The sequence below is a fragment of the Aotus nancymaae genome, unplaced genomic scaffold, assembly GCF_030222135.1.
Source record: "Aotus nancymaae isolate 86718 unplaced genomic scaffold, 86718_ANA_hifiasm-v0.15.2.pri h1tg000006l, whole genome shotgun sequence".
Taxonomy (NCBI): Eukaryota; Metazoa; Chordata; class Mammalia; order Primates; family Aotidae; genus Aotus; species Aotus nancymaae.
In genome coordinates this window covers 65,657,642-65,673,242 of record NW_026988417.1, presented here as the reverse complement: position 1 = coordinate 65,673,242, position 15,601 = coordinate 65,657,642, and the positions used below count along the sequence as shown (strand labels likewise).

At 36.3% G+C, this 15,601-nt stretch overlaps 1 protein-coding gene across 2 annotated transcripts in view; it reads left to right on the top strand.

Moving 5' to 3' along the window:
- The window catches only part of ADAMTS3 (ADAM metallopeptidase with thrombospondin type 1 motif 3), a 284,605-nt gene that overhangs the window by 223,885 nt on the left and 45,119 nt on the right, over window positions 1–15,601 (top strand). For both annotated transcript variants that reach the window (XM_012464418.3, XM_064367847.1), the window contains exon 6: window positions 13,789–13,872. In XM_012464418.3, the coding sequence (XP_012319841.2) occupies window positions 13,789–13,872 (84 nt within the window). The remainder of the gene's footprint in view (window positions 1–13,788; window positions 13,873–15,601) is intronic.

Below are 15,601 nucleotides of genomic sequence, written 5' to 3'. Positions count from 1 at the left end.
AGAATTTTTAATTATCTGGCCCAAAATGTCAACAATACTGAGGTTTAGAGACCTTGTTCTAAATTAGACTTAAGATAGTCTTATTCCCAACTTTCACCACTTTCCAACTGGACAATTTCAGGTTTTCCGCCTAGAGTCAGGCAGACAACTTTAGGCAAGACAGACAGAAGACTAAAGTCGTCCCTCTCCCCCTTACCCACTGCCCTGTTGTAGCCTGTTAGACCCAAAATACTGACCTGAGCAGGCTCTTTCCGCTGCCTCTAATTCAGCATCGAATGAGAATGAGAAACAGAAAGAGAAACCGACAATGATACTCTAATGAAGCTACCTCATGGAAATTCAAGGCCAGGAACATTCCGTTTTTCTCTAACAATGTTCAAATAAGTATCTCCTGTGCTGGCCATGCTTTATGACTTCTCATGGTCATCTAAAATTATGGTTCACCAGGCTTGTGGCCTACATAGCCATAGAGACTTAGATGAAATGTCAGATAGGGTCCTGGAGAGAAACTGTAGAAGAAAGCTAACAGCAAAAAAGGTCTGTCTTTTTGCATTGATTAGGGAGAAAGGTGTCCCTATGGTAGAGAAAAGATCATGCTCTCCTTTAAAATTGTGGGGCAGCTTTGCCTTGGTTGACTACTCAGCAGATGTGCTCTTCCCTTTCTTCACCTGGTTGTCAATTTCATTTCCATATCAGAACCCAGATGATAGTTCCTGAGTTAAGGGAATACTTTTAGGTCCAAATAATTTGCTTCAGAGTATCACCTTAATTTAAATTGAACTCCCTTTTAAAAAGAAGCTTATATTTCTTATCACATGCTTTCTTGAAAAGAGCTCATATATTATCATTAAATGTTAAATGTATATTTAATGAGAGAAGAAATACATGAACAAATGATCATAAATAATGTAGAGGTAGATCACGTACAATCTTGAGAGGGAGTCAGAAATTTTGGACTGAAAACAAGAGAAAATAGATGCCAACTACAATGATATAATGGAAGCAGTGTTTAAGAAGTAAATTAACAATTATTTTTGGGTATCATATATTCTTTCCAAGTATATTGCAAGATGGAAATCATTACCATTCTTCCAAAGAAAACAGAGACTTTAAAAATGTTAATAAAATCTAGGTAAATTTTAAAAAATTGTTTACAATTCATAAAATAGTCTCAAGTAATGACAGTGTGGCAATGCTAATCATCAAAAAAAGACAGGGTTACTGGGAGGAGAAACTGGCTTAGAACGTTCAAGTTATATTTAATTTTAACTCAATCATAATTTAAGCATAATGAGAACACTTAAAACAGTATGCTGTATGTCAGGAGTAATGTTAAATCCCTTTGGTTTATCTGATATTTTAAATTAGCCATGAAAATTGTCCATCTTTTGGATACAAATATATTTAGTCTATTTCAGGGCCATATTTCGTAATGATAGTGATGACTGTACATGTGAATGCGGTAAACTTCTGTAGTGTTGCCATGCAAATCTGGGTGTTTGGACACAGGAAAAGTAGCTCAACAAGTTACCACTTTTCTCTGGGGGCTTAAGGGTCAAGTGAACAAGTTTGAACAGGCCCTAGATGGTTCTGATAAAACTTTCTAAGAAAGGAGGTATACCCTCTACTCATCCCCACTCCTTTGCGAAGCAGTGGGGAGAATAATCAGATTCCTTTCATCTACTTTGTTTTCACCTCTTTCTACTTTGTAGATCTTGACATTTACCAAGCTTCCTATATGAAAAAGAAACACATGGATATGAATATATCCAAGGTTTTAATGTTTCAAATAAGATTTGTCATATACGTTAAGCCTTTCTTAGGATCCCATATCATATCTTGTTATATTAAGAAATGTTTATAGTTTTACTATTTTGGAACATGGTTGATTTGCTCGGAAAGTGGTTCTCAGCTATAGGGCATGTCTCATGCTGTAAATATTGACCTATTGTCTGCCATATGCAAGGCCTATTTTAGGCATAGGGAACATTCCAATAAGCATGATAGAAAATTGTTGACCTCTTGGAGCTTTCCTGAATCCTCCACCAAGCTTCAAGTGAGTAGAGTTCTTAAATTTTTAATTTCCTGATCTGGTCCATAATTATCAACCCAAACCTCAACAGGAGCAGTTCTCTCATAGATTCTTTGTTCCTTGAGTGCAGTTACTGTATATTACTAAGCCTCATATTTACATCAAAAAGTGTCTGCCATATGGTAGACATGCAATACAATTTTGACTGATTCAGTCTTATAATTACTTTAATGCTATATACCAGATATATGGTTGTTAACACAAAATAAGCTTATTTCCTGACCTCAGCAAGATTACAGACTAGTGGAAAAATAAAATAATTACATCATAGGTTACCTAAGAACTATGCAGGAAACTGATAATTTGCCAGCAAAGAGAATAACAGAGCAAATGGGTGATATAGGCATGATTAAGAAAAACCTTCTTTCAGGAATTGATTATTAAATTGAGACTTAAAGTAAAAGATCCAGCCGTTTAATAAGGCCATTTTTTTAGTAACTAAAAGAAGGCCATTGCGTAAGGAGTCAGGCAGAGCTAGGAGAAGAAGGCAAGCATCCATTAGGTCATGCAAGGAGCTTGAATGCAGTATTAAGTACAAAATAAAAGCCACTGAGGGTCGATTCCTGTTTCTCTCTGCCTTGTAAAGAAAAATTGGAGAGGCCTAAGGACAATGAAGACAGACCCAACTGGAAATTGAATATAAATGTCTAGGCAAGAGAGGATGGTTTACTAGACAGTGAGGATTGCAGTAATAATAGAAAATTTATGGTAGAGTCATTAGGATTTGCTATTGAATCCATGGGCTGAGGAAAAGAGATGAATCCACAATAATTTATACTTTTTTTTAGCTTGAACATTCTGTTTGTTAATGGTTACATTTATGTACATGAGTTGGTCATTGAAAAAAAATAGATTATGGAGAATTAAGGTTAGTGATGAAATCTTTGAAGATATTTGAAATCATCTAGTTTTGGGTTTAGATTCAAAATAAAGATTTAATGTTAATAATGAAGGCTTATACTACTAACATCAGCCCTTTGTGCCTGAATCTCTGATAAATACATAAATTACTGAATACTTTCTAACTCTAAGATGCATTCAGTCTTAGTCCCAGTTTACAAGTGAAGAGATTAAAGTTGAAAGAAGTTAGGTGATGTTCCTAGGGTCAGACAGCTAATATGACAGAGTCAGGACTTGAGCCCAGATCTGTATCTGCTTTCTGAGCCTGAAGCTCTTCCTCCCTTAACTTCACTGCCTCTCATTACAAAGTTGAGACATTTTACATGTCTCTTGCTAGATAAAACTCTGATGTCTTTCTTTTATCTTTTTCTGTGTTTTGTTTATATGATTCAAGTCACTGAAATGAGAATTCAATTAGTTACCTGATTGAATCAAACCAGTTAGCAATCTAGTTTACGATTCTAACAGGATGATGAGGCAGATTTTTATGATTAAGAGGGTAGGTCGTTTTCTTTCAATGTGCCAGATATTTTCCATCAGCAACACTCTGCTGTCTGTGACTGGTCACATGTATCTTTTTTTATTTGCTAAGATCTATGAAATGGTCTTCTGGGTCTAATGTGCCTATTAACATTTTTAGGGTCCTGTAAATCGTAGAATTTATGCCTTAATTTCAGGATTTATTAAATGATAAGTAAGTTTATTTAAATGAGGGCCTCCCAGTACAAAGAAACAGTCTTGGACTTCTAAGAAATTATAAATAATTGAGATAATTCATTAATTCCTTTGTATATTGAAATTAGCTACTTGTGATGGACAGTGAACCAATAGCAGCATAAATGTGTTATCTGAACAGGGCAGGCTTCCCTACCCAATATTTGTAAAGGAAATATAAATGACACAGAAATACCCTGGTCCTTACAAAGTATTAATGGACTTATTCAAGGGTTAGCAGCAAATATATGTGGTTACTGGTTACTTAACGATGATTATATCAACATACTGCTTTTATTTTTTAACTTTTTCTGAAAACATTGAATATGAGTACCATGCGGGTTTACCTGGGAAGTATATGTATTCACGTAACTTAAGCAAATCATGTAGTAGTTTTCTATTTTGAATGATTATCTATAATCCATTTCTTATATTTGAATTCACATCAATCCTCTAGGCATTTATTTACCTAGCATATATAACCTACCATAGGCAAAGTCCTATTAGATTCTTGGGACACAAAAAATAATAAAACATAGCTCCTTTCTACAAGGAGCTAATTCTAGCAGGTAAAATGAACCAGTCAACAAATGATAATAATAAAATGTGATAGAGATCTATAAAATATATTAATCTTCAAGAGATTCAGTCGCAACGTACTAGGTAAACATGAATTGAAAAAGAGAGGATATGGTTTGGCAATGCCAATGGCCAATGAAGTCTTCATAAGAGGACATGTCATTTGAGTTGGACTTTTCCAACTCAATTGGCATTTTCTTGCCAGAAAAAAAAGAGATCTTGGAAGATGGGGAACAGCTTGTAACAAGACACTAAAAGTTCATGGAGTCTTTGGAGCCACTCTGAATTGGTCTGCATGGTAAAATTGAAAGGTATTTAGGGGAGATGACAGATGAAGAGACTGGAAAGAGAAGCTGGGGCTAACTTTAGAAAATAACATGTGCCATACTAAGTAGTTTGAATTTCATCTTGTCAAAGAAGACTCATAAAGGGTTTTTAAGAAGATTAGTGACTTGATCAGTCTGTGTTTCAGAAAGAGATGCATTATTAGAATTATTTGGAGGAGAGAGACTCTGCTAGACTCTATGCTATGAAGACAGACACATAGTTTCTAAGTTCATAGTGTCTATCTGGGTCCAGATGTCTTGTTGTGAAGACTATACTTCCCTACCTCAACAAACTATCTTAATTTCCCTGACATGGATTGAACATACCAGATCAAAGAGACAGATTGCAGAAAGTACATGTCGGTTCAGCCACCCTTTATAAAAACATACACACCTTCCCAGGAATATCCTGAACCTATCACTCTAGAAGTGAGCCCCCACATCTCATGTTACTTTAACATAACACAACATCCACACGGTGTTGCTAAGAGATCCCTTAGTCAGCATTTTTTACTGAAGCCTCTCAGTTTTCTCTTTTGTTCCCCCTTTGTTTTTGCAGCCCCAAATTCCCTTCCTGAAATTCACGCATTCTTCTTTCTTATGCTACAGATATCAGACTGACCTCATCCTTCATTAGTTTGTTCCAGCCTTTATATTTTCCTGGGTTGTGAAACAGAAAAGGTTTATAACTTCCTGAGTGAACCATCTTTCTCAATCTTGAGGAAGGGTAAACAATTCTACCTGGGCTTTTGGTATGTGTCCATCGTTACCAAGGACACAAGAGTCTGTAGAGCCTCACAGCTGGCTGCCTATTCTTGGTCTTTCTAAAACTCCTTTGATACTTAAATGAAATAAAACATAATTCACATAAAAGAATAGACTCATGCTTATTGAAAACAGCCATCAATCCTTACAGTCTTCCTTTCTGGAGAGCTACTAAAATGTGCCCTTATCACCTAAATACAAAATATTTGCAAAAGTTTTAACAAGTTATTGCAACAGTCTGCATGAGCTGGATGGTTACTAAGCTGCTGGGTGTGGAGGTGGACAGGTTTGAGAGATGTCTGCAGTACTTGTTAGTACATTGACTCTAATATTTGAAGAAGAAGGAGGAATCAAGGATGATTTAGTCTGTAACTGGCATAAAATATTTAGAAGAGAAGAACAGGTTTTAGAGAGAAGATAGGTGTGCTATGAGGTATCCAGCTCTACTTCAAAATAGATAGTCCTGTTACTAGAGTTGAACACATGGCTCTCAGGCATGAGAGAGATGAATCACTGTTAGATATATGAAAGTTTGGGGCCTAGACCAGGGGCTCATGCCTGTGATCCCAGCACTTTGGGAGGCCGAGGTAGGCGGATCACCTGAGGTCAGGAATTCAAGACAAGCCTGGCCAACATGGTGAAACCCCATCGCTACCAAATATACAAAAATTAGCTGGGCATCATGGCCGACGCCTGTAAGCCCAGCTACTCGGGAGGCTGAGGCAGGAAAATTGCTTAAACGTAGGAGGCAGAGGTTGCAGTGAGCCGAGATGACGCCACTGCACTCCAGGCTGGACAACAAGAGTGAATCTCCATCTCATAAAAAATAAAGTTTGAATTCATCAGCCTATAGGTATTAGTTGAAGAAAGAGCAGTGAAGACAGGAGAAACATGTATCAAGATAACAGTCAAAAAAAAAAAAACGAAAAAAAAACAAAACTTGAGCAACACCTGCATGTAAAGGTTAGGCAGAGAAGGTAGAGCTAATCTTGCTAAAGAAACAGAATAGTATCATTGAAGAATATAATGGTAAACAGCACCAGATGCCACAGAACATTGTAAATAGATGTCTTTTCATGCAAGTTGACAATGTAACTAAGAGAAGAAAAGTAATTCCTAGGAAGGAAGCGATCAAACAAGAGCATGGAGGAGATTTTTGGAGTGACTGTCTAGAGACTTAGGGCTTCCACCATGACAAAGCAACAATAACAACAACAATAAAACACAACATAGAGCAAGGTATTTGCAAAAAGAGAACAGGTCCTGATATCACATAGGCTTAGTTGAAATCTGGCTCTGCTAATCATTTGAGAGCACTGTATGTCTTCTCTGGGTCTCAGTCTCTTTATAAAGTAGCAATGAGAACGTCTGTCCTCTGTAGGATTCTGGGCTTTCTAATATATGCTGAGCTTTTGCACTTGCTCTTCCCTTTGTGTAGATTGCTTTTTCCCTAAAGAGTTATGTGATTATTCTTTCTTGTCCATGGGTCTCCCTTTCCTGACTGCCCAATCCCAAATAGTACCCAATCTTTACCTCCTCTGGTCCTCCTCTATCTTGTCACTCATATATTTATTTTCTTCATTACACCTATTCTCATTTGAAGTGTGATTGCCTGCATGTCTTTTTGCATTCCTTTTTTTCATGGTTATAGGCTGTTTTGCCCAATAGAATATATGCTTCATCAGAACAGAGACTCAAAGGTATTGACTATTCACCCTAGAAAATTTGGGCACATAGGAACTGTTCAATATATATTAATAAGAGTATCAATAAATAGTAGTTATTACTAATATGAGATTGGAGATGAGGGAAGAGTTGGCAGGTTGGGAGACATCTCTGTATTCTGAGAAAAAGGAATATAGAGTATGGGGCTGAGAATCTAGATAGGTTTGAGTTTGGAACTTTTAGCTATGTAAGAGACAGTTGGGGACAGAGTAATATTTTTCTCAGTCCGTTTCAGAATCCTTTCATATCTAGCCAGAATCGTTCAGGCTATCTTGTCAATACTTGTTTACTTTCAGTTAACCAAAAATCTCTTTAAAAAATTTTTTATATATGTGGTGTTTATTTGCTTCTATATGAATAATAGCAATAGAGATTTTTTTTTTTGCATTTGTAAGAGCCAAGCATCATTTCAAATACTGTACATATATGAACTCATTTATTCCTTTCGACAATCCTATGACTATAATACTGTAATTATCCCAGTTAACAGGTGAGGAAACTGAGGCACAGAGGCAAATACCATGCCCAATATCACATAGCTAAGATCAAATCAGGCATTCTGCCACAGAGCTCATGCTCTCCACTGCTGAGCTATCCAGCCTTTTAAGACCTAATCCACCCATCTGAACAAAAAATGAGTGTTGCTTTGTTGAAGCCAGACAAAGCTGTTCATCAGCTAGTCAGACAAAGCAGGTCAGATTGTCCTGCCAGTGAAATGTCCTGGGAGAATTTGTCCTGTCCAGGAACAAACCTGGAAGGAATTTTCATTTCAAGGAATGGAATCCTTGATTTGATTTTTACCTTTTCCCCCTTCACATCATTGGCAACCTCTTCCAACATCAGATCATCTGAAAATTGAATTAATGTTCTGTTTACCCCTTCTTTCAGGTAATTTAATAAACACTCTAAGCTCAGCCCTGAACACCTCACAGAAAATCTACCCATGGTCCTATAGTTTGGCCCACATGGTGAAAAGATACTCAGATTTTTTGTAAATGTACTATGGTTGCATTATGCAGGGTCAAATGTGTCACTTAGAATGTTTATGCTTACTGCTTTTCTTGCAACCCCAAATAATGCTTATACATTTCACCCTTTATCGCTTTTCTTATTTAATTTTTCTTCTCTAGCTCCTCTTTATTTCTTCTCAATATTTTTTGGAATACTCTTATACTGATCGTCAATAAATCCTTATTTATATTAAATTCAGAGCCCGACTCATTTTCTTAAAATTTACATAAGGAAGATTATGAAAATATGCTACAAATTTTACATTCTCTTTCTCAATATGCTTCCACACCATATTCTTAAACTCAAAGGTCGAGAATCACTATTGATGATTTAAAAACCATATCCTGTGCATAATGACAGTGCTGTGGCCTGCAAGTCTGTGGAAGTATAGCAAAATGATCATAGCTATGACTCTGAAGTCAGACTGCCAGTTTTTATCCCTGGCTCTGTCTACTAACTGTGTGATCTTGGACAAGTTATTTAACCTCTCTGGGTTTCAGTTCCTTTAGCTGTAAAATGGGGTTAATATCTCTAAAGTTCTTTCAAGGATTACTTGAATTAATATAGGTAAAATGTTTAATGCAGTGTCTGGAACCTGATAAGCTCACTCTCTGTATTATTAGCTGTTTTTTTTTTGTTTTTTTTTTTTGGTAGATTTTGCTTTTACTTCAGAAGAATTGTTTTCCTTTTCACTAAAAGTTGTAAAATTACTTTCTTAATAAGAATTATTTAGGCCGGGCGCAGTGGCTCACGCCTGTAATCCCAGCACTTTGGGAGGCCGAGGCGGGTGGATCACGAGGTCAAGAGATCGAGACCATCCTGGTCAACATGGTGAAACCCCGTCTCTACTAAAAATACAAAAAATTAGCTGGGCATGGTGGCGCGTGCCTGTAATCCCAGCTACTCAGGAGGCTGAGGCAGGAGAACTGCCTGGACCCAGGAAGCGGAGGTTGCGGTGAGCCGAAATCGCGCCATTGCACTCCAGCCTGGGTAACAAGAGCGAAACTCCGTCTCAAAAAAAAAAAAAAAAGAAAAAAAAAAAGAATTATTTAGAATTATTAAGAATTTCTTAATAAATAAGAATTTAGCCCATCTCTGCAGATTCAAATTGTTAATTTAGTATGATATGATTTTAGTTCTTTCTCAATATTATTTATTGAGTGCTAAAAACAGCCAGATATGAGAATTTCCTTATGCCTCTTAGGTAATGTTGTAATCAGATGACATTAAAACAAAGTCTAATGATTTTTAAAATATTTTTCTTGCTTTTAAATGTCAAATGAGTAAGCATTTAAAACGTGGCATTTTCCTCAGGTTATACTATTGTATAATTCTTATTTAAAGGAAATTGTTTTATTTATGTGTAAATATAGGAAAACGCAATCATACTGACCAGTATGGTATGTAAGCACATTCCGGTGTGTTCAGCAGCTTGTCCTTTGCCCCTCTGAAGCATGCATACTGCCATCTGCTGGAAAGACCTTTTAAATGATTTTGCCCAATAATTTTCTTGATAATTTAAACTAGATGTTTCATTGAGATTGAGATTTAACAAATTTCAAATAGAAGAATCTGGAGGGCCCTTTCAGTAAAAACTATGATGAGGGCAATTGTTTTTCTTGAACTTTTCAGGTAGATTATGAAAGTACACTCACAAATTTTTTAGAACTTTGTGCATGGATAGCGGAATAGGTGCTCAAGCACTTTGTATTTTGCTGAATATACTTGTGTGGCATCTTGCTTGTTTTGAGCAACAACACCATGAAACAGACCAAGCAAGTACAATTAGAGTTTGTCAATAAGAAAATCGAGACTCAGGTTAAATAACCAACCGAAGGTCACTCAGTTTTTCCGCGGCCAAGGTGGCAACAGAACCCAGGGTTTTGAATATCTTAGAATTTGGTGCTATATTATTTCTCCAAACTTTTTTTTTTTTTTTTTTTTTTGAGATGGAGTCTCACTCTGTCGCTAGACTGGAGTTCCGTGGCACGATCTCGGCTCACTGCAACCTCCGACTCCCGGGTTCAAGCAATTCTCCTGCCTCAGCCTCCTGAGTAGCCGAGATTACAGGCATGCGCCACCACGCCCAGCTAATTTTTGTAGTTTTAGTAGAGACAGGGTTTCACCATGTTGGTCAGGCTGCTCTCGATCTCCTGACCTCGTGATCTGCGCACCTCGGCCTCCCAAAATGCTGGGATTACAGGCATGAGCCACTGCTCCGGCCCATTTCTCCAACCCTCATCATACCCTATGTGTTTCACAATATAAAAACACAGCATCTCAGGCATTGATAGAGTCCTGGCAAGATGAAAAGCAATCAAATTATTAAGTATATTTTAAAAGTAAATAATATGGAGGAACTAACTTTTTTAAGCCTTGAAAATCAAACTAAGTCAGATGCAGTGCTCTGTACAGTATAGACAGCTGGTTGTTTATTTGCCAAATTGAAAGAATAATTTATGCTATGTAAAAATATTAGTCCCCATATTTGATTATTTCTACCCATAATAATGTATGTATACTTTGTGAATTTCAAAATGTGTGCTGACTGAGAACATTCTTAAACTGATTTTCATTTCTACTGGGTCACCCTGTTTCCTAATTAACCTGGCATAATAGTGACTTTCGTTAAGTAATACTTTTATTTCAGTGAATGGTAAATCTTAATTTTAAAAGTGCTCTTTTGGCCAAGTGCAGTGGTTTACGCCCGTAATCCCAACACTTTGGGAGGCCAAGGCACGTCGATCACAGGTCAGGAGATCAAGATACCCTGGCCAACATGGTGAAACCCCGTATCTACTAAAAATACAAAAATTAGCTGGACTTGGTGGCATGTGCACCTGTAGTCCCAGCTACTCAGGAGGCTAAGGCAGGAGAGTCACTTGAACCTGGGAAGCAGAGGTTGCAGTGAGCCAAGATTGTGCCATTGCACTCAAGCCTGGGCAAATGAGCGAGGCTCCGTCTCCAAAAAAAAAAAAAAAAAAAAAAAAGTGCTCCTTTATTCATTTTATAATATCATATTTGCTCTTGGTATTAATAATTTTGTCAATTGTACTTTCTTGGCACTGCATTAATTTTAAAATTCACTAAGTACAAATGAATTTACTAATTTGATGATCATATATACATTTTATACTAACATAAATATCACAAGCTACTTTTTATTATTACCATCTTTCCTTCATTTTATTGTTCTAAGACTTTCTGAGGTTGGAGTTTCCTATCATATCTATGGATTACATATGTTATAGTATACTGTCACTGTTATCTGCACTAGCTGTAAAGGCCTCCTAACCTCTCTTCTCCTTCTTCAGAAATTAATTCACTCTCTCTGTCTACTTTTCTTTAGTTTGTTTTTATTATTACCCAGTTTTGTTTATTTACTAACATTGCTTTCAACCTTTTTTTTTTTTTAACATCAAATGCTTTTTACATTTTAACCTCATTAAACTAAGTACATGTTATAACTTGGTGTGCAAAGCCATGTTTCTAATTTGAAACAGCTGCCTTACAGGAAGCCTCTTGGGATAGACATGAGTCTCTGAATGAATGTGTTGATGACAGGCCTGATTGTTGACTTTTAACTTTTATTACAACTGTAAAGTTAGGAATATGTTATCAGATAATTAATCCAGAAGAGAAGGGTGGAAGGGCTGATTCACTTTTTAATTAGGCAGCATGAAGTGTGGCATAAGATAGGAGAATCAGCCCATGACTAAAAAGGTCATAAGAAACCACAGTTTTTTGTCTAACATTCAATTTTTCTTTATATTGAGCTGAAATTTACTCCTTTAATAATGTGATAGTTTTAAGTTGTATTTTCTATAGATGTACATAATGAATCAAATCCCTTTTCCATAAGAAGGCTATTAATTCTTCTATTTTTCTTTTCTACTTATCATACTCTAATTTCCTTAAAACCCCCTTCCTCCCTCTCAGTCATAAAATTTTTGAGCAATTTGTTTGTATGAATTAACTCTCTTAATTCTTACCCTAACCCTATGAGATATGATTTTCATTATGTCCATTTTATTGAGACTCAGAAAAATAAAGGTCTCACAATCAGTGAGGGGTTGAACCAGGATTTATCCGAGACTATTAATGTGTGGCATTCAGGCTTTTAACCATATGTCTTCCCAACCCTTCTTTATAAGGCACATTTTCTGGCCTCCTTGCTGTTTTCTCTTCTCAGGATATATTCATGTTTTGTCAAGCACCTCTGTTATAAGACAGCACAGAAAAATGAACTCAATACTTCAGGTTTTCTATAGCCTAGAGTGGGACAACCTGGGCACGAGCTATCTGCCTGTACACTTATGCAAGCCAAGTGTGTATTTGCAGATTTTTTTTCATGCCTCGGCTTATCTTGTGGAGGTGTTAAATTGGATCTTATCCTTCTACGTATGTGAGTATGTGTGTATGTGCATGTGCATATGTATATATGTATAAATGTTTATATGTATATATTCATGCATTTTTGCACTTAAAAGGACTTTACATCTTTTCTTGTTACATTATACTTTGCCATCTCTAGTATATTCTAGCTTAGTCAGATTTTTTACCTCTACCTTTGCTGTTCTTTTCTTGTTTGTGACTTCTACAAATTCAGTAAGTATGCCTTTAGTCTACATTCAAGACTGCTTTTTTTAAGGTGTTCTGAGCAGTCACGTTGGATTCTTGAAACACTTCAGTTGAGATTTCTTGGTCAGTGTGGCCAATCAAAATATTATGATTTGTGAGTTTCTTGTTTTAGAGCATTCTTCAGTCATTCTTGAGTTATATTTTTAAAGCTACTCTCTATGAGATTATGCGTATCTTTTCTGTGCAGGTTTCAGATTGTTGTGCCTACTGTTCAAATCTCCTGGATCTGAAGCTGAATTGCAGTTAGTTTTTCATTCCTCTTTTAGTCTTTTTGACAAGTGTTGAGTCCTTGTTCTTAGGAACAGCTAAGAACTTTGTGTTCTAGCCTGATAACTCCACCTTTCTCATTCCTGCTAACATTTGCCATGTCTCTAAGCATTTTTTATTTGCACTAATTTTGTACTAGCTTAATGAGAAGATACAGTTACAGTCCACTTCGGAGTCACATCTGCCAATAGCTCACTGTGTGTTTTGCATGTCAGCAAATCTCTACCAGCTTTATTTTCCTCATCTATATTAAACAGAGTTGCCCCACCTGCTAGCTGGCCCTCAGATATACTACCACAGCTCCTGCACACAGACCATTGGCTCTCAACCAGACACGACACCCCTGGTTGTCACACAGGCACCCCAGTAGGCAAACGCTTGCTGTTTTCCTTTACTGTGGTTGCAGGCAACTCACAGGCTAGCAGATGATTTGCCAAAGTCACCCTCTGTGGTTGCTTTTGGCTAATGTTATATATGGATTATATCACACATAGACTCCTTCTAACATTGTACTAGTTTAACAAAGCCCTTTTGAGCATATCCTCTATGTTCATATTACTGTGGAGTTTACAAAATTAGCAATTTACATATGCAAAGATTGTTCCAAAGCTGAAAGTAAATGACTATATTTCAGAGTTCAGCTTTTAAACTCAGTTTTAAAAAAGCAATTTACTCACCTATTTGTGGTGATTACACCCTTATCCCTTAAATGTACATCTTATGAAATCCTTGGTGTTTCATTTCTTTTAGAAATTATCTTTTTTCTAGGTGAATGAAATTTACCATGATGAGTCCCTCGGAGTGCATATAAATGTGGTCCTGGTGCGCATGATAATGCTGGGTTACGCAAAGGTAAAATGTCTTAAAACGTGAATTATAAACATTAGGGGCTGGGTTAACAGAAGACTAAATTGTTCAAGCTCCGTCTAACTTACGGCAAAGATATATTTCACATAAACCTCCGGTTGCTTGAAATTGAGGAGGATAAACTGCCACATGAGTGGAGACTTCCAAATTTGAGCAGATTATGAATGATTTTTTGTGCAGCTACCATTTGCTTATTTACTTCTGTTTAAAGATGTAGATAATTACCCTGACTTTAGGTATAACTTATGAATGGAAATGAATGGATACTATTATGAGGAGAGAGAATTTCCTTAGCATATTGTTGTCACTGAGTTTGTGTTTCATTTATTCATGAGAAGCCTTCATATTGAATGCCTACTAAGTGGCAGATGCTTTCTAGGTGCTTGGAATGTATAATGAAGAAAAAAGAGAAAGATATTTATATTCTCTTGATTCCCTAAAAATAATACTTTATATACATATATCTTTTCACTTAAGAAGAGTGAAGTGCACAGTGAATAGTTTTCATTTGAAAGAGCTTTAATTCTTTCAAAAGCAAAGAGATGAATCAAAACACGCACAGTAGGCATTTCATGTAATATAATTGATTTTAGCTCCTTTAAGGAGGAAACATACAGGAAATGACTAGCTTGACAACTTTCTTGATGTTTAAAATTACACATCTTTCTCCAGAATTAATCTTCCTGATTATGAAATACTAACAAAGTTGTACATTTAGGAAACAGGAAAAATCCGTGTGTTTGCATTTCATTATATACTTAACATTTCATATGATGATAGGGTGCCATCAATCTTTAGTTTATCATATAAACCTGACTTACTTTGTATTGCCAGGAAGGAATATAAGTTATCTCTACCGTAAATAACAGCTTCCAATTGGTCATTAAAGTATTTGTTTAGAAATGTATGCGATCAGTATATAAAAAAGGATGCTGATTTTATTAGGAATGTAAACACTGATAATAACATTTGCTGAACTATAACAAAATTCAGCCTGTCAGCCAAATAGGGACTAATTTTTGGTTCCAAGTTCAATTTTTCGTTTCATCAGAACTACTCTGGGAAATGTGGCTAGTGGGTTCTTGAAGGTTGGGCCCTTTTCCTTCTGAACTTTTAACTCCTGACCATAATGTGTGGTAGCAACATTCAAATAATTTATTTTTTATATCAGAACTGGAAGAGCCCACTCCTCTTCAGCAGCATGAAGTTAAAAAAAATGGGAGTTTTTGTTTTTTAGTGTAAATTTAATATAATTTGATGGTTCTCCATAGACTAAGATTTCACCAGCTTTGCCAACTCATGGAAGAGCTCATATTCTCCCACCTGCTAATTAATTCTGGATCATAACAAACAAAAATCTTAACTAATATTTTATACCTTCACATCTTAGGGAAAATAATGCCAGAATCTTTCTGAATATTTTTGTTCTTAATTCTGTAAAACTCAAATCTAAGCCGAATCAGGAATTATTTAGACTACTAAAATTATTACCTAAATGATTAATATTAAGTTGCCTCACAATAGCAAATCTCAGTATCAAGCATCCCTATACTTTGGGAGGCCAAGGCAGGCAGATATTTGAGGTCAGGAGTTTGAGACCAGCCTGGACAACATGGTGAATCCCCGTCTCTACTAACAATACAAAAAAAAAAAATTAGCCGGGGATGTTGGTGGGCCCCTGTAATCCCAGCTACTTAGGAGGCTGAGGCATGAG